Source organism: Pteropus medius, unplaced genomic scaffold (genome assembly GCF_902729225.1).
Source record: "Pteropus medius unplaced genomic scaffold, Ma_sr-lr_union100, whole genome shotgun sequence".
In the NCBI taxonomy this organism is placed as follows: Eukaryota; Metazoa; Chordata; class Mammalia; order Chiroptera; family Pteropodidae; genus Pteropus; species Pteropus medius.
The window spans coordinates 9,182,587-9,203,092 of NW_024347790.1; the positions used below are offsets into that span (position 1 = coordinate 9,182,587).

Below are 20,506 nucleotides of genomic sequence, written 5' to 3' on the forward strand. Positions count from 1 at the left end.
GTTTCAATCTCCTTACTCTGCTCGTCTAGTAGTTTTTTCAATTTCTGAAATTGTTGACACGATCATTTTGGATCTCACTGAGCTTTTTCAGAAGTACCATCCTGAATTCTCTGTCATTTACAGTGCATATTTCTATATCTGTAAGCTTATTTTCTGGAGATTTTTCTTTTTCTTTCTGAGATGCTTTGTCACCTTGGTTGTTCATGGTGTTTAATGGACTATTTCTCTGCCTGGGCATTAATGGAAGTGTATTCTGCTGTTTTTCCAGAAAGAAGATTGAGTATATAAAGGTCTCTCTATAGCCTGTTGTAAAGAAGGTGCTTTTCTTTTGGTTTCCGGTCAGTGGCGTCTAAACCTCTTGGATCCATGCTTTACATAAAGCTTTAAAAATGCCTTTTTATTTTCTGATAGATATTTAATCGTGCTTGCTACCCTCAGTTTCAGTCCCTGTCAGTGTTAGCAACAGTTTTGGTAGCATTTGCTCAGATTCCCCTGGGGCTCCACGGTGTTCCATATGGGAGGGTATGGGGGGAAGGGCTCTTTGGGTTGGGAGTTGGGGGCCGCAGCTCAGTCTTGGTTTTGCAACCAAGGTTGGAAAAAATCAACTGTTGTTTCTCTGCTGGCTGCTTCTATGCTTTCTGCCCTGATTGGGCCCTGCTGCTGGCCACGGGGAGCTCACAACTTTCCCAGGCAGGGCTATTCAGGGAACTCGCTGCTCCTTCTCCCCTCCCCTTCCTCCTGCAAGTAGCTCTGGTGGCTGCGAGAGGCAGCTTCTTTATCTCTCCCAGTCCACCGCAGGATACCTGAGGTTCTGACCTGTGGTAGCTCTTAAGCGCAGATCCTACTCTCAGACATGCTGGGGTGACGTTTTGGTGTTTTTTGTTGAGTTTTAGATGTTCAGCTTATTGTTGTTTCAAGGGGAGAGATCTGGGGATGTCTCTCACTCCGCCATGTTTCCAAAAGTTTCACTAGATAGCAATTTAACACTTGGATGCAACTATGCTGTCTTTGGAGTAGAAAGAAGTGAGTTATTTTATAGTTAGAATCCTTGTGATGTTGGAGTGTCCCTAATGTTATTATTCGTCTTTTTATTAAATGTGGCTGCTACTCCTTTTTTCACCATCTGGGCTTCGAATAACAATAATCACCATAAATATGAGAGATTAAGTTTGTATCCCAGACTGAGCAATTCACTCAGAGAGCTGAAGTTGTTCAAGGATAATGTATACAAGACATGTCAGTATTGCCGAACAAAAATGAACTGTGTGGTTTTCATTCGCTGCAAAACTTGCCTTTCAGGTCACATTTCCACAAAGACCATCCGCTTTATGAAACAATTCTTCCTTCCGATGCATGTATTTATGTCAGAATCCAAACAAATTTCTTCACGCTTTGGTAGGTTTGGAACTCCTTGTTAAAATTGAAGGTGTTGGCCCCATGATGTAATAGGTTACGTTCTTTTCAATAAGGGGGAAATAAGGCAGAAGGCTGAAAAAATGTGCTGTCATGAAGTCCTTTTTATTCTCTCCCCAAATTTTGTACATTTCGACAAACCTGTTTTACTAAAGTGCCTGGGTGCTGAGGCGGAGGAGATGAGCTACACAAAGCAGATGAATAAAGGAAAATGCTCCTTTTCAGAAGATACCTGAAAGGGTGAGGAGAATAGATAGAACGAGGAGTGCCAAGGGGTTTTGCAATACTAGGTTTTGCCTGAAATGAGATTGGAAGGAAGCTCGGAGACGAAAGATTTGGTGTGCATCATGTCTTGGAAGCATTATAAAAGGAATGTTTTATAAAGGAGAAATCATTAAAAGGATTCACACATTCATTTGCATGAATTAGCAAACCCGAGAGAGTGTCTGAAATGTATTGCAAGTGCTGGCCTGAAATGAAGGCCACTGATTTCCCCCACGACATCAGACATCAGTGCGAACTGAGCAGAGTTAAATGAACAAACCTTTCCAGCCAGCGTTGAAAGGTCGTAGCCTCCAATTATCTGCATCTCGCCCATAGACTGGTCATTCTAAAAAAAGAGAGAGAGAGAGAGAGAAGCCAATATTTTACTGTACAGGAAAACCTGTAGAGTGCAGTTTCTCATCTATCCAGCTAGTGGCTAGCTTGTATCTTACAAATACAGCACAAATAGCTAATCCAGGTTCATGGTTGCCTATGGTTACCAAGAGCCACTCTCCTGCTTTTAGTCCTTGAGACAAAGCATTCTAAGGGCCGGGTGGGAGAGACTGTGTGGAGAGGGGATGGAAGGAGCAGAGGGAGGACAAACAAACCTAATTTAGGCACGAAAAACTGTGGAAGGTGCCTGAATTTCTCCTGAGGCAGATTGAATTGGAGAAGACAGTCACATTCTTGGACTTCTCTAGGGTGGAGGGGGTCATGGGAGCCCCAGGCGGGGGCCAATTATTTGTCAGCTGTGCCGATGTGCCCCAGTCATAGTTCTACAGTGAGGAGTAATTAGGCCGTGGTTCCCAGAGAGATCAGAGGCCACCTCTACTCCCTACCAGCACAGGCCCTGTCCCTCGCCTGATGTCCAGGGCGATTCTTACAGGCCATGGATCAAGAACTACTACATTTAAACAAAGCCTCAGGAACTTTCTGCAGTTGCAGGAATATGAGACCCAAGACCCCGTTCAGAAGACTTTTCACTCAAATCCCTTTAAAGGTTATAAGAATCCACTTTCACAAATGTTTATGCATGGTACATCATTCTGTACTAATTAAACCTCTCTCTCTCTCTCTCACACACACACACACACACTAAACAAAATGTAGGTCCTCCCTTAGTGAATAGCACCACTGAATAACAGGGACACAAAACAGGAAACAGAGCAGGCAAGTCATTTTGTGGCCTCATTTTAGAGACGCATTAGCAGAACTGAAGCAGATGTCCCACAGGCCATCAGCTTGTGACCAAGCGATACTGCCGTAATGTCACAGCCCCTTGATGCAAACAGTATCCCAAGGGAGAAGACGACAATACAGGCACCATCTATACGGTGTGCGGAACCAGCAAACAGCTTTAGTTACTGCTGTGGACAGCTGGGGCTTTTGCCACTTCAGCACTTTCTTCCCTCATCCTGGCAAGAAGGCCCTGCCTCTTTCTGGGTGGAGTTCACGCCATATGAATCAGATAGAGTTTGTCATAGAAATCAGCCAAACAGTAAATATAACAGTTTTACCAACGAAGCAGTTTTGTCTTTTTACTTTATCTTTAAAGGGGTGGGGAGGTGGGGGAATGATCTTAAAATGTTTCTTCTTCCATTTGGTAAAGCATTCACCCCTCACTCCTTAAAGCAAAGGAGTGGAGAGAACGCTTGAAAGTAGCCCACTATGTTAGATGAAACCAGTAATTTTTTTCTTGTAAAAACTGATCTCAAAAGGAGAAAATCAAAGAACACCCAGACTTCCTCGATCTTTGGCTGCTTTCGTATATGCATATATAATCATATATTAACAAGCAGTCATGTCAGTAGGTTAAGAACTTGTCAAAAATGTCAAAGGAAAATTTCTTCTTGTCACTTCTGGAGGTTCTGGGACACAGGAGTTAACAAACGGAGAACTTCTGCATATTAGACTCAAATATGTTGTTAATAGCAGCAGGAAAAATGCAAATTTCAGTACCTCCAGAGGACTGAAGTATGCAGAATTGGATACAACTATGAAACCACAAAGTTTAATGTAAAAAATGAGATTTACACTCTGCCAGATCAGAGTAAATTTCACAATAAAACTTCTGTTATCATCTCCATTCTATTGATTAAAAACACGATACGTCAGAAAGTTAAGTAATGAGCTGTGAGTCACACGGTACTGTGTTCCAAGGAAGTCTTATTTCAGAAGGTCTTACTTAGTCCAAGTTCATAACGTAGTTTTAGTATTAGATTTGTCCTTAATTAATCTGGAACTTATATCTTCCAAATCTGTATATAGTCTATTGTCCCAATACCTGTCATTGATTTATTTTTTTCCCTACTGATTGAAATGTCATTTTTATTTTATCCTTCATTCTCATATGTGAAGATCAATTTTTATATATTTTTTGTTTCATTAATCTAAAACGTTTTGGAATCTGGTGGAGCAAGTCCCACTTTTCTGTTATTTTTAGAAATTGTCTTGACTAATTTTTTTGCATTTATTTATCTATCTGGTGAGTTGTTATGAAGAGCAAATGAATTAAGATGTACAGAACATTTAGAACAGACTGGCACATGGTGAACATTCAGTAAATGTTAGATATAATTGATTTTTCTCCCTCTGTCCCTCCATCCTTCCCTTTGTCTCTCCTTTATTTTTCGGCAAGTCTCCCCAGTCCTTCCTGGTGCACTGGAGTCTGGGTCTCCCCTTGTTTCATGACTCCAGAGAACAAGCCTTTGTCTCTTGCTGGGATGGAGAAGGGAACTTAGAGGTCCAACTCCTCCATTCATATGCTTTCCAGCACCTCGCTGCTTTCAGCCCATTCGTCCCTCACTCCGTCTTCTAAGAACCTGGTGAGCCCAACTTATGAGCCTTTCAGGAATTCCAGCGCAGGAATCCTCTCCATCTCATGAACATTTCCCTCCATAGGCACTTAGATTTTCACTTTCTCTATGTGGCTGTCAGTGCCCTTCCTTAGTAAGTTTGGCCTCTTAAAAAACACGGGGTCTTCTCCCCATCCTCTTTGTCCGTGTGTGTGTGTGTGTGTGTGTGTGTGTGTGTGTGTGTTTATGTCTTTGTCATAGTTTCAGTGGGGTTTCAGGAGGGAATAGAGTTAATTATATGCATTCAATCCACTGCGTTCAAACATGATATTTTTCTACTGGTTCAAACACATTCTTATATTCTTAGAATTTATGTATTTTTTAAATGCCATTGGTTTTAATTCGATAATATTTTATTTGGGATTATTCATCTTATCTTCATAAGTAAGATTGACCTATAGTTTTAAAGCAAAGTGATACTAGCCTCAATAATGTGGTTCTTTACCTTTTTTCTATGCTCTAGAAGAGTTTGCATATGAATGAATTTATGTTTTCCTAAGGTTCAGTAGAGCTCAGAAAAGGTATTATGAATTCTCAATTTATAGATGAGGAATCTGAAGCAATAAGAGTTTAAGTAACTTGCCCAATGAGATAGATGTGGCTAGTAAGTGAAGGAATTCAGTTCAATCCTAAAATTGCCTGGCTCCATACTATTCTAGTGGAACCTCCATCTCCCAATATTCCTAGGAGAAAGAAGCACATAGTATACCTTTGAGAGTAACAGGGAGAAAGAGCGAGTCCTGGTTGTACTGATGAAGTAGATACGTGAGCTAAAATATCTAGGTGAAATTAGCATCTTGGTAGAAATGTTGGTAGAGGTGCTGTGGGTTTACTTAAGTAGCAAAGGAAATCTCTGATATTGAGTCTGGGCATCCGTGGAAGAAATATTTTGGAAATTATACTAGCTTAGATGACTGATCTCCAGGTACAAAAAAAGAGCACACCCAACAGGCCAGCAGGTGTGGTGATTCCTCCCACAGAGAATTTAGACTGCTTAGATAATGTTTAGAAGAAAACATAACTGAGGAAGAATAAATATCCTGAATTCCTGTCCTTTTTGAGGAACTGGAAGAGGAAAAATCAAGAAAACAAACAAAGAACCACTCTCTCAGCTGTTTATTTCCAAAGTCAGTGCAACTTGTTTCAAAATCTATACACACAAAAGCTTTCTCGATATATCAGCCTCCACAGATGCCTTAACTTAGCTTCCCCCTCCCACATTCAGTCTAATCCTTCCTCTCAGCTATTCTCTTGTGCTTAATAAGGTCATCTAGATTATAAAAAATGGATGGAAATGCAAAACAAAACCCCAAACAGTTCATTATATGAACTTTTAAACATCTAACTGGAGAGCTTCTAATGAAAATGTGACGAACTGCTGAAAAAAATTTTTTAAGTCTAACATTTGATACCAAGTCAGATTACGAGGATATGTGATTGGTTCCAGTATCCTCTGTTTTCTTTTCAACCACTGGTTGATGTAGGACATGACTCTTAACTGGGTCCCTCAGTCCTTTAAGCTGCCCGGGGCCAAAGTGGAGAAGGCGCAGTGCAGTCAGAGCTGGTGCGGTTTTTATGCTTCAACCAGACCAGCTCCACTTGTCTCTGTTATATCGCTGGGTTCAAAGTAAGATGACGGGGGCAAAAAAAAATTGAAAACTGTCATGTTAATGTTGTCCCTCCTTGAAATTGATGGATTTTTTTTTTTCTTTTTTGGTTACTTGTTCATTTAAATCCTCATTTTCTTCTGAGATTGTTGTTGTTTAGAAACTCATTCTTACAACCTATGTGGGGCGAGTAGTGAGGAAGGAGAATACAGAGACTTAAGTGAACAGGCAGCTAGTGTCCCCTATGCTCAGAGACCTGAGTTCCAGTCACAGCTCCACCTTCTGTTGGTTATAGGACCTTGAGGAAGTCACTTCACCTCTCTCTGCTTCATTTTCTCTATCTATAAAGAGAGTATATTAATAGTTCCTATTTATAGGATTACTGAGAGGACTAAAAGAATAAATATGCATTAAGCATTTAGAAAAGTGCCTGGCAGGTAGTAATAAACAGAACATAAAGTAGCCTCTGTCTTCTCACCTGCTACGTCCACCTGAGTTTCCTCACATTGGCTGTGATGTAGCCTTTGTTTAGCTCACTCAGCACATTACTAATATGTGTATGCCACATGCTCTGTGGTTAGGGCTCAGCTGAGGCTGACAACTGCCCGTGAGGCATGTGGTTAAGAAGGACTCACGTCCTTGTATTGCCATTCTGTATCGTGGTGAGAGCCTTGGTTAAAAAGGACCTCATTTGTGTGTTCCTTTGGGGTTCCTTTGTGACTCCCCAATTCCTACGCTGTGCTTTCTGGAGCTTTAAAGTGGACGATTTGGTGGGCATAAATTCCATCATTCCACTTGGCTGTTTTCATCCTTTTCCTCAATAGACAGAAGATACCTAGAGATCATGCTCTGACCCACTTTTGTATCTACGATCTCTTGTCGGATCCTTGTTGGTTATTCTACAGAGCCATTTGTAGTCAGTAGAGCAAGGAGTTAACCTTGAAACTGCTTTACAAGATGGTGGCAGATGATCTGTGGTAGAATATGAAAATAGAGGGCCAGGTTCCTGATATTTTTCCAGGTCTGGCTGCATTTTCACCTTGGGGATCATGAGATACTCCAAATCCTTCCTATAAATCCACCATTTTAGCTTAAGGCAATTTAAAATAGATTTATATGGCTTGTAGACAAAAGATATTATGCTAATTTATAGGAAAAGCCAACATTTGCAAATTTCGATAAATATTATTAATGACAAATTACTTATGACATATCTCGCCATTGCCAATAAACAGCACTGCTTTATCTCCCATGTCTCAGCTTGTGGTGGCTCATGCTGCACCCCTCCACCTTTCTTCACAAAGGTAATTCTTACTCTTTTTTCGAGACTCAGTTTAGGCATCATCTCTTTTAGGAAGCTTTCTTGGAGTGCCCTGGACTTCATCTGTGTTCCAATAATACTCTACACATATCTGCATGTTAACGGACCACATCCAACCAGGATTTTCTGCAAATGCAGCATTTGCCAGTGGAACGAAAACTCCTTCGGCACAGCAGCCTTATTTTCATCCTAATTGTGCCCCCAGTGGTTGCCACGTTGTGTCCGACACTGAAGCATTTAGGTACCTGTGTTTTAACTATATTTTTAATACTTCCTCCCCTACTCATTTTAGACTAAGCGTTCTCAGGCAGCACTTAGTTTTTCTTGCTGAATTCTTTCTCCAGCTGTCTAGAATCCTGAAAGCGCTTACTGCCAATGGCAGACAGAGGAAAAAAATTATAAACAAACACATGAAAAAATATCTGTAAAGCTCAAATGAGAGGGACATAAATGCAGATGACTTGAGTACCTTGGAAGATGGGAAGACTGAAAAAATACAGACCTACGTCTAGTATGTCTGAGCGATCCCCACCCAAACTATATTTCTTTATTCTCATAACTATTATTTTATCATCTCAGTTCCCAGCCCCCTCAGTATTTTTAAATGCTTAAATGCAGAAATCTACGTGAATTGTGAACACTAAAAATGTGAAAATTTGCATTATTATGATATTTTATTATCAGTAATTCATTTCATGATTAGTAAAGGATATATTTTAAAGCACAAACTAGCTGTGTTCGCTTCTGCAGCACATATACTAAAGACGATCTAGCATTTTAACCAGGAAAATAAACAAATAAACAGACATATGTACATATATAATATATATACATACATATATGTATATATATGTATATATATATATTTAGTTCATTTGAAAGTACACATACGTTTTGCATTTCCTGAATTTGGTGCATTTAACTTCACAAACATGACATGACTTCATTCAAAGACAAAATGGCTTACTGTTTAATGACAATGATTTATTATTCTATTGTGATCTGTATTCTACTCCACCCAGTCTCTAAGATAGGTATTGGTTAACTAAGAGTAATTCCCACCCAATAAAGAAAGGTTATTTTCTTATGAGACATAAAAGGATAAGGGTCAGAAATAGGACCACAAACATATGAAGAAGCTATAGGCTGATAGCAATAATGTAGGATCATCAAGAAAAAAAAAAGGGAGGGGGAGAACGAAAGAGACCCTTACTCCAATTTAGTTATAACAGACCCCAGGAAAGAGGAAACTCAGTTTAAAAACAGATTCAGCTTCTTTGCTTTCCATGAACTCTGTTTGAAACCTTGAAGCAGGATATCCTTCTGTTTTGAACATTGGTATGGACTTGTTTTGGATTAAGTCATGTTTTTAAATTGTGGATCAGAAGGACGAATAACCTGACCCTCTTGACACATCTGAATGACCCCAGAAGACTTCAGTACAATTTTTAAAATATCTACCACTATACCCCAGTGGTAACTATTTCTTGAAAGACCATTTTCTCCACACAATTCCCCATACCACCACCACCACACACACTGAAATTACTCAGGAAAGATTTATAACTATAACTTAAAAAAAATAACCAAATAAAAATTGATGTTCACAGTAACAAACTCTTAAACCAGCTCTCCTGAACTTGTTTTAAGATTGCCAGGAGATGGAATGGTGGACAAAAAGGGCCGAGGGAGGGAACTTGTGGCAGACCCCCACACCCAGGAAACCTCTAGAACATCCACCACTTTTTGGCATTAGGCTGGACGTATCTTCGTTCCCACCTAATTATACTTTGGGTCCAAGGAGTTCTGCTATCTTATGTCACTTCTCAGCTCAAAATATTTCTAGAGATGCCCATGCCCTCAAAATAAAGTCCAATTTTGCCATCACAATGAGCAGGGCCACCCTGACAGCTGGGCAAAAGGGATTCTGCCTATCACAAGTCCTGAAACACAAAGACTTTTTTATTCAGTCTTATAAGGAAGTTTTCTGGAAAGTTCTGTAACAGTTTGAGCTAATGGGAATTATACAACAAAGACATGTGTGCTGAACTTGGCCTTATGCCCTGTCCCCCCTCACAGGGCCAAGTTTGTGGTGGGGAGAGTGGTGTTGGAGAAAAGCAGTGTTACCTTGGGATCCCAAAGCATGGCTGGTATTTTTCGACTTGGCCACCCTAAAACACCCAGGTGAATCAGAGACCAGACTCCCCACATATCTGTGTTCCCTTTTGCCTCTCTGCTCACAAGGTATAGTAAGGTACAGTGTGCATGAGAAGGAGGCCTCTGAGTTGGAATAGAAATGCATGAAGGAGAAAAGCCTAGCTGCCCCATATCCCTGGGGAGCTCACTGCGTCCCGTGTGGGGTTCAGGCAGGCTCGGTCACCACCCAGAAGTTGGTCCTGGGCCCAGCATATCCCCGCCCTTCCCAGCAGACACATGACTGTGTTCAGGCTTGCAGCCTGCAGGGATGAACACTGCTTCTTTAGTCTCAGCTCAGGTGATCTGGGTAGAAACAAAAGCTGGCCATGGGCAAAGCTATAAAGTTTTGAAGTTAAATATTTAAAGTTTAAAGTTAACTATTTAGTCATATTTTATGGGGATCTGCATCTGTACTCTTGCTCCGAGTCCCTTAAATATTAGGGGCAAGCCTGACTTTGAGAACCATTTATTGAGCATTTACTTCGTTCCAAGCTAATGTTACTTACATGAATCCTAACAATATCCTATGAGGTATGATCTAGAAATCATATTCCTTGGCATTTCCCCGAGGAACTGAAAACTTGTGTCCACACAAAAAAATGCGCATGGATGTCTACAGCAGTTTCATTCATAATTGTCAAAACTTAGAAGCAACTAAGATGTCCTTCAGCAGATGAATGGATAAATGAACAGTGATATAGCCGGATAATGGAATATTATTCAGTGTTAAAAAGAAATGCGTTATCAAGCCCTTCATGAAAAGACTTGAAGGAACCTTAAATGCATATTACTAAGTTAAAGAAGCCAATCTGAAAAGACTTCGTACCATCTGATCCCAACTACATGACATTCTAGAAAAGCCAAAACTATGGAGAGAGTAAAAAGATCAGTAGTTACCCAGGGTTGGGGGAGGAAGGGATAAATAAGTGGAGCACAGATGATTTTTAGGGTAGCGAAAACACTACGATAGCACAATGATGGATACATGCCATTATACATTTGTCTAAACCCATGGACTGTGCAATGCCAAGACTGAATCCTAATGCAAACTATGGGCTTTGCGTGCTTATGATTTGTGAATGTAGGTTCCTCAGTTGTGGGGAGATACAGGAACTCTGAGTCTTCCCTTCAATTTGGCTGTAAACTTAAAACCGCTCTAGAAAGTTAAGTCCATAAAAAAAAAAAATCCTATGAGGTAAAAGGTACTGTTATCACTCCCATTTAAGTAACTTTTTTCAAGATCTGACAGTTGGAAAGTGAGATTAACCCTGTCTTGCTCCAAAGCCTCCACCTACCCATTTGTTTTACAGCTTTTCTCCTGGGTCCGATTAGACTCAACCTTTCTGTGTGACTTGCTACTATATTCTCTCATCCTCGGTGCTTCCAAATGTGCACGTGAATCACCTGTGCAGACTGTGATCCTGTCTGGGGTGGGGACTGAGAGCCTGTGTTTCTAACAAGCTCTCCGGTGTTGGGTATGAGGCAGGTCCCATAGGTCACACACTCTGAGTCTCCAGGGTCTATGTTCCAACTTGGCTAAGTCTAGTTCCAACTTGACTAACCTTGCATTTTATTACCTTTGTATCTTACAATGCTCCCTCCACCCAGGATGTCTTTCTGCAATACCTCTGCCTCTCAAAACCATAATCTTCTTTAGATATGCGATTGAAGGTCGACTTTCACTATAAACCATCATCCAGTGCTCACTCCACCACCACCGTCAGCCAGAATCGACCTCTCCAGCCAATGTGCTTTCTTTGCATTTAGCAACAACTCATGTAGCACCTGTTTCTCCTTTGTTATACTGGCTATTCCTCACTCATTGTTTCCACATCTGTTCACTTCTGCTGTTTTGAAAGCTACTGGAAGGTAGGGACTTTATATCATCCATCTTTATAGGTTCCCTAACACTCAGCTGGGCCTTGTATGCAGAAACATAGTATGTTAAGGAAAGGGGCTCAGAACCTGCCTTGCCCCTTCTTTGAGCTTCCTGAGATTGGTCTCCTCTTCTATAAAATAAGGACAATAACATCTACCCATTAGGATTGTTGTGAGGTTTAAATTAAAAATCACAGGTTAAATGCTTTGCCCACAGTAGGCCTCTGATAAGTATTTATCGAACTAGATTTTCCTCTTTTATTATCGGTATAAGGGAAAGGGGTGAACGTGGGAATGTATTCATGACAGAGCCAGGCATAGCACCAGGAGTCTTAACTTTTAGTCAAATGATATTTCACTCTATCAAGCTCTACTTCACTTTATTTTGGTTATGTGAATAACTCCTAGTCATTGAGGTAATTAAAATTGATCATGATTTACAGAAGAAATCTAGACTATTATTTCCTGGTTGATGTTTTCAATGCAAATCACTGACTAATATTCAAATAAGGCTTAGAAATAAGCCTTTGATATATCCTTATATCTTGGCAAATCAAAGTAACACAACATATTTAATATATATCAATAATGTAGTGATATGTCTATGTAACTCAAAACAATCAAATTTAAAAATAATTAGTAGTTTCCAGATTAAACATGATCATACAAGAAAAAAGAAATGCTTATGATCAGCTATAATCATTGCCTTAATTAATTACTCACTGAGACACCTGGGCAAACTTACCCGATTTGTCATTGATTTCATCCAGAAAATGGAGTTATTACTAACTGCCTTACTTGCTTTTCAGAGTTCATGTAAAGAGCAAACAAATTGTCAATATATGCACATACAATGAAAAATATAGCCAAGTTTCTCTGTGCAAAAAATTATTAGCAATGTCTTGAGGCATAACACAGAGCTAGGGGGAAAAGGCAATTTATATGAAATATACAGAAAGTAGAAGGATTAGGGAGAGCCAAATATCAAGTGCTTCATTTTCTATTATTATTTAGTCTCTGCTCAAACTTCTCCAGGTATCTAATGAGACATGAGTAATATGTAAGAAGGTCAGAGAACAGAACACTTCTAGAGTCACCCTCCGTTTTCCAGAATAAGAAAAGATGGTTTATTTGATGTAGGCATGTTGATTGGCAGTGCAGGCTTGCAAATTCCTTCAGTATTAAGTCATGTCTTCAAATCTGGGTGGGGCGCTGAGTTATTAAATATTTCTTCTTTTCCTCTGGAGGCCGGGGCTTAGAAGTAGCTGAAGGCTACATTTGAACGGAGTTGGGTGGTCTTGGGAAAATTCTGGGTAAACAGCATTGCTCAACTAAAAGTAACACAAAACACTGCACATCTGTCTGTCCATATTATACAAATAGAATCTGGACTCCATTAATGTGCCGGAGGAATAAATTATTTTCTAATAAATGTTTTTATAATTACAGTGAAAAGGAAGGTCCAGGACACCAAAGGAAATGAGATTCTTCTGTACCAATTTGTTGGCGGAAGCCTGGAAAAGGAGTGGGAGATGGAAGTTGTCCACAGCTGTGTCTAACTTGGAGCTCGTACCTTCTTAAACATGGGAAACATAGGGTTCAATGTAAAAGGCTGTGTTGTATACCTTACTCTAGACTGCCAACGAGGAATGCCAAATCACCAAGGGAGGTGGCTTTCACTCTCAATTTTTGCTAAATGATCTAAGAACAACTTGATGGAGGCCCCAGACCTGACAACCTCTGTGCTCTCTGCATGTCAGAATGTCCTCATGACCTGGGAGAACAAGGGCCAGCAGCTATGGAACAGGGCACATGTGCTGTCTATTTTTTTGCATCTAGATAGTGCTAATGAATAAAATATCTACTCTTCTCTCTCTTTGCTCCTGTTGAATATTGGCTGTCATTGGCTGATGAGCAGGAAGACATTTGTTTTGTCGGGGAGGGCAGAAGAAGTCTGACTGAGTCCGAGGTGGCAGGAAAGAGAGATGAAGAGGATGAAGGGTGATATGAACACCACTCCCTGTCTGGTTCATTTAACATTTGAGTCCTGATGTTAGAGGATTCGACTGCTTTCACTAAAGTCTGTAAGATTCTGGGAGGGGTTAAAGGTCTAAAACAAATATTGGCAAAAGACTTAAATAGATATCTCTCTGAAGAAGACATATGAATAGCTAACAAGCACACTAATCATTAGGGAAACAAATTAACATCACAATGAGATAGCTGCTCTATTCCTTTGAATGGCTAAAATTATAAACCATACCAAGTGTTGGCGAGGATGGAGGAACTGGAACTCATCCACTGCTGCTGGGGTTATGAAAGAAATAGTGGCTTTGGAAGACAGTTGGACAGTTTCTTAGAAAGTTAAAGGTTCGTCTACCATAAAATCCAGCCATTCACTCCTAGGTATCTACCCAAGAGGAAAAAAAGCATATATCCATACAAAGACCTGTTACAAATATTCATAGTGGCTTTATTTACAATAGCCTCAAACTGGAAACTATCCACATATTCCTCAACAGGTGCCAAGCAGGTGTGGCTCAGAGGAGGTGCTAACACTAGAAAATGGAAAAGCCTCACACTGCTTGCTGATTGGCCATTTTCAAAGAGGATTTCACATCAGGTATAAGTATTTGAGAATGTTTAAAAAAAAAAAAGCTCAGTTTTTAAAAAATCAATAAGCAGATTGAATTACTGTTAAATAATTTACACTCTACTGTAGCCAAAATTTCTAGGAAATTGCTCCAAATCCTTCCAACCCCATTTCCTCCATAGAGACCAACCTCTTTCAGAAGTCTTTTAAATCGCTCCAAGTCACCAGTGTTCGATTAAGTCACTTCTTAAGTACAACTTCTAGCCTCCTTCTCTTCTACGTATCACTGTTTCTTCTGCGTGTTCACCCCTGATTCTCATCTGCTCAGATTGACTATGCACTATTATTTTTACCCCTGCACAGTCAAAATAAATCCTCTTCTCTCATCTACCTCATGATAAATGCCACTGGGGCCAATTAGGCGATGCAGCCAAGGTTCTGTGCTCACATGCTCTTTGAGCACACCTACCTCTACCGCTGAAATTCAGTAACAAATTGTGGGTACTATAAACCACACTGGTTCACAAATGGAAAGGAGCTGAGGTATTTCAGGAGGCAAGTGGTAATGAAAGCAATATTCTTTACTGGCAAACTGACATTTCAGATTCTACTACAAGCATTAGTTATTTCTGGAGCATGAAAGACCTAAAAGCAAATTTGTTACCACCGACAGACCTGGCTACATATTAAGGGTGCATTAATGAGTCTCAAACCTGCCATTCAGCATTCTATATTTGATTTTTATAATACTGGTTTTTATTTGGCTCACAGGGATAAGAAGGAGTTTTCAAATTAAAACCCTGGGATTTAGCTATCAATAGATAATAAAATTACCCCAAACTCTGATCACATAACATCTGTTTTTGTGACAACACATGGAACTGATAGGACAATGGAAATAGCACATCCTGTACTACATAGTGGTATGTATTTGAGAAAGTAACTCAAAATTCAAAATGCAACTTTCAGATATACAATACAGTATTATTTTTTTTTTTTGAAGGAAGGACTTTTAATTATTTATTATGTTTTTCTTTTTTCTTAAAATTTTTTTTTTTTTTTAAAATAAGCCACCATCTTGACTGGAACTCTGCAATACAATATTAGTATTAATGCTTTACATTACATCATGCTAAGAGGGTAGGTCTTAAAAGTTCTCATAACAAGGAGAAAAACATTTTTAACTATGTGTGGTGACGGATGGTAACTAGATTTATTGCGGTGATTACAAAAAATTCAAAAGAAATTCAGAAGGAAATAAAAACTGAAAAAAAAGTTTTCATGGCTCCATCTCTTATAACATAACCATATACATTAAAGTTTTTGAAAATACTGGTCTTTCTCATTTTCTTATAATTAGAAGAATATGTTTCATTAATTTACAATATTAATATTAATAGCTAACCTTTACTGTGATAGATAACTGTGCTGGGTTTTATCATCTTATTTTCTAGATGAGAAAATGGAATCTTAATTAAATAGGTGGTCCAAACGCATTCGGTAATTGGCAGGGCCGGCATGGAAACCCAGGCCTGTCCATAGACATCAAAGTCTTCCCACTTGACCATTATGTTGAACTTCAGAAAAATGATATAAGTTAATGTTCATTGACTTGGCAATGCTAGTAGTGGCAGTGGTGCTCAAAAATGAATGCCTGCAGGTTCCTACTGTATCATGTCTGTTGGAAATGGGATGAGGTCAAGACAAAGGAAGTGCAGAAACTGCTGGCCTCCTGATAACATTACCGTAGACCTCAAAGGAAGCATTAAAATAGGGCAGCTCTGCTGGCACTTGGGCTGCTGAAGCTGCTGCTTAAGCCGTGAGTCATGCTCCTGGGCCTCTGGCTCTGTGGACACTGACCGCTTGATCTTCACCCAGAGATTCTGGACAGGAGGCAAGGTGTGTTTTGCTCTGTCATGGTCGTGTGTAGTTGTGGGAGTGAAGTGGCTTCTTTTTCCACTTCATGCAGCTCAGGATTCTGTGAAAGCACCATGGGGCCAACCTGGGTGTGTAGATAGGCAAAGTGGCTGACACTCGGGTTCCCACTCTGCTTTACCCACAGAAGCTCCGCTTTTGAGGTTTTATGGAACATATCACTTAAAAAGTTTCAGTGCTGGAAAAATGTTTGACAAACCTCAAGCCTGCTGGGAGACGGTATAGCACAGTGGTTAAGATCATAGCTTTGGAACGTGACATCATGGGTTCAAACTCAGGTCCGACTACTCCTGGACTATGTGGCCCCCAGAGCACATTAGTCTACCCTTCTGAACCTCAAATATGTATTCTCATTCAGAACTGGCATCAGGAAGTGCTGGTTATTAGCGCTCCTGCCTGGTCCCATTAGTGGATGAGGAACTAGAGGGGAATCGGGTTAAAATGCAGAAAGAAAAGTTCCCTACCTAGAGTTTGTAAAAAAAAGACTTGGGGTCTGTATCACCAGACAGGTCTGAAGTAAAGAAAGGGGTTTACCTGTGTTATAGCTTCTAATTAGGAAACTAGATACATCGTAGAAAGAGAAAATTCAATCCTTCTCCTATTACATATGTGAAAACTGAGGTCTAGGGAAGTGGTGCTGGGTATCAAGGTTAAATTAGAAACCTACATATCTATAAATCGTTCTGTTTCTATATCCATGTAGGTTTTTTTCTTTCTTCTAGAAATCTCTAAACTTTCCTATTCAAAAATAAAGTAGATTTCTATACATGAAGGTGGGGAGCTGATGTAAACTTAGGGAAAGGTATAATACTGAAATACAAGTGAAAGAAAGCCTTAAAACCTAGGAGGGATAGAGTTGAGGTTAACAAAAAAATTTATTTTATTTTATATATTTTATTTTAAATATATATTTTATTTTAATTTTATATATTTTTAAATATTATATTATATATATTTATATATTTTAATTTATTATATATACACATAATAGATGGATTAAAAATGAAAATCAATATGCTTTAATGTAATTTTTTAAACCTATTACATCAATAATGATACATTATTACAGACCCTACTATACTCAAAAAAAAAAAATCACATAATTTTCAGACCGCAGGAAGCTAGGTCAACACTTAATCTAAAAATAAAATGAACATAGTGCCTCATCCTTCTTTCTTTTACTGTACCGACACAGTGAAAAATCTCAAGCATCAGCTCACTCTTTGGCCACATCACGCTAAAACCACACATGCACAGAGGGGCTTTTAGTCCTGGACAACAGGGGCACAGAAGTCAACAGCATGTGCTGTGACGCTTGCTTCCTCAGGCCTTTAATTATGAGACGTGGCCTGACTTCACTCAGAGCCTCTTGATGAGAATCCCAGTGTCCACTAAATTCAAATTCTGACAACGTAATGCCAGTTTTAGTCTTCCTAATGGAAGGGGAGAAAAAGATGAGAGCAAATGCACCCTATTTGGAACCACTACAGAGGAAAGAGGGGAAGTGTGTCATTCAGTCTGGTGTGAGGAGCACTGGGCGGTCAAGCATTGCAAACGCTTTGGAAAAGGATGACGTGGATGAGTCCTGAAAAGTGCCTCTGCGAAACTCAAGGTCATTCCGATCCCTTACCAAAAGACAAACTAATGTGAGTACATTAAAAAAGAGAGAGTAATTCGAATCAAAAGAAAGTCTCCTTGGAGTCAGTCTTCTGGCCAGTTAAAGAGTTTTCCCATCCCCCTTCAGTCACTAAATTTAAACTTAACAAAACCAAGCAAAATTAAGCAAAAATGCTCCTGCTGCCCGCTCTCATCTCTTAGGCTGTTTACTTGATGACTTCTCTTCCCCTTCTTCCAGAATGAAGAATGTTATTGGTATTTTGGATGAAAATTAGCCAATGTAATGTTTTGACAAAACCCTCCGATGGCAGGAAAGTCTGTTAGCATTTTGATATAGTGAGTCAGTCAGCAGTCGAGGCTCCATGGAGTGATAAGAGGGCCATTAGCATGACACTTTAAAATGTGATGGCAAGCCAGGGCTTCTTTATAAGAATGACCTGTTTTTCCCAAGAAGTTTAAACAATAAAAAACAATGAGGTAGCACTTTTTGCCTGTAAGATCGAGAAACATAATAAAGAAAGAGATGATCACATCCCAAGGTGGTGACAATGAGAAAAACAAGACATTTTTGTGAGCTGCTATCAGAAACACACATTAAATAAAACTGACAGGGAAATCTAGTGATACAGTTATCAAAAGCTTTCAAAGTACATGCAGTTTTAAGACCGAGTCTAACAAAATGTTAAGAGATGTGGACACCATTTTATGAATAAAGATGTTTATCACAACATTATTTATGATGCAGGAAGACTTTAAGGAATTTAAATGTCAACAATAGAGCATACCTGAAAAATCTCTAAATATATGCACATAGCAGGATGCTTACCCACCACTAAAAGTGATATCATAAATACTCTTTTCAATATGTGTCCAACTCTGGATTTTCTTGAGTACAAGCAATAGGAACCTTTTTTGAACTAATTTAAACAAAAAGGTGATCAACCGAAAGGAAGAGTTGAACAACTGAGCTTAGGAAGATAAAACACAGGGCAGTTTGGGGGACAGTGAGACTCTAGAACCAGGGACTCAGACGACCTCAGCACTCTCTCTTTCTCTTGTCTTTGCTTCAACTTCATCTCTAGGCTCACATGCTAAAACCTCATCACCCAAGAAAGAATTTTCCCCTGTAAACTCTGGCATGAAAAATTCCAAGGAAGACTTGATTGGTCTGGCTCAGATCACACGTCTATCCCTTGGACCAATCACTGCGGCCAGTACTTGAGCTCTAAGGATCAGCCCGTCTCATGTCAGATACCTGCCCTTAGATCAACTGCTGTGATGAAGGGGGCAATTTGGATTCTCTGTGAGAGGAGTGGAGTGGATGGACTAGCACAGTCAGGGCCACTGGGGCAACTGCTGGGACTGGGGGAGCCACTCCAATTTGTCTCTCACAACGTCAGTTGATAATATTATTGGTCAGTGTTTTCTTTTTACAACAATTGGACCTAGTCTTCTTGTGAAGTTAAGGAATAACCTTGTCTTACCATATTTTGAGAAAAAGGATTCCTTGGTGACTCCGTGGTTGGGAAGTACTCTTGAGTAAAGGGCACTGGGTGGGGTTACAGTGTCAGAGCCGGGTATGGATATTCCCAGAGACGTGGCTTGAGTGGGACTGGACAGATGAGCCGCTGCCCTGACAAAAGACTTCATATCCTCTACAAAATTTACTGGGTAAGACCTAGTCATGGAAAACAACAATTTATCTATTATATAGAAATCTAGCAGAACTTTTCTAAAACATACCGATTTCTAACTAACCAGAAAGTGGACTCTATCTTTAGAGAGGCCGTATTTGAACCATATTCTTTTTTGGGGTAGGGGTGGGGGGGCAGAAATACAACATGAGCCTTTAAAAATCCAAGATCTCAATTCAATAGAGACAGATCGCTATGACAAATGATGGTCATTTAAAATGTTACCACAAGTCTACAGCTATGCTACCCTGAACAAGCCCCATCCTGTCTGATCTCGGAAGCTAAGCAGGGTTGGGCATGGTTAGTATTTGGATGGGAGACCACCTAGGAAGACCAGGTGCTGTAGGGGTAAAAAATAAAATAAGGGATTGTAAGCTGATGAGGTCCTTGCAATCTGTGAAGTCAACCAAGGGTTGCTGCACCTAAAAATACATAAATAATAAAATAAAATAAAATAATAGAGTAAAATAAAATAAAGTGTTACCACAACAATGAAATACTCTAATTCCATCAGAGAATAGCCAATGACATTGCAAAAAGTATTCTGAATTAAACAGTAATGCTGCCTTTATGGATTTTCTTTATTATAGAGACATGAATATCTGTGGATTTTCATTTACGAGAGATGCTTACTGCCCATCAATAGGCAGAAATCCACAGTTCACCTAATATACTGATGTAACCTAATTCTCTCTTCTGAAAAATCACATTTATTTTATATCATCTCTCATATTGCTCAGTTGAGAGAATTTAAAGATTCACCTCTTCCGAATTTCTTTCCAAATATAAATTCTTGTGAAAACCTAAACCAGTACTGAGGAGATGTGAGAAACAGAACATGGCAATGCTGTTGACCCCAAGCCCCTTCAAGCCCTGAGCATGTAGCTCACACACCATTCCATGCCTATGCTCAAAAAAAGTGTAGAAACCAAAAAGCCAGAAACTCTGACACAGGGCTCTGTGGCTGACTTTTCATGTGACCTTAGGTAACTTGGTATTTTTGCAACTGAATTTTCTGTATCAACTTCTGCAGCTCCAGCAAAGGAGCTTTCTTTCTTACTCTGGTCAATTAAAAGAGAGTCAATACCACAGAGCCTTCTAGAATCTCAAGTGGAGATAGAAAAGAATGTGCT

General features: G+C 39.6%; 1 protein-coding gene and 1 pseudogene across 5 annotated transcripts in view; one reads left to right on the forward strand and one right to left on the reverse strand.

Moving 5' to 3' along the window:
* PRTFDC1 (phosphoribosyl transferase domain containing 1) overlaps positions 1-20,506 on the reverse strand; it is an 81,484-nt gene that overhangs the window by 20,778 nt on the left and 40,200 nt on the right. For 4 of the 5 annotated variants that reach the window (XR_005656046.1, XM_039877574.1, XM_039877577.1 and 1 more), the window contains exon 4: positions 1,958-2,023. The exons of the other annotated variant lie outside the window; for it this stretch is intronic. Coding sequence is in view for 3 of the 4 variants with exons in the window: in XM_039877574.1 (XP_039733508.1) it covers positions 1,958-2,023 (66 nt within the window). In the remaining variant the exon portion in view is untranslated. The remainder of the gene's footprint in view (positions 1-1,957; positions 2,024-20,506) is intronic. 5 annotated transcript variants of the gene reach the window in all.
* Positions 19,604-19,722, forward strand: LOC120614733 (uncharacterized; annotated as a pseudogene).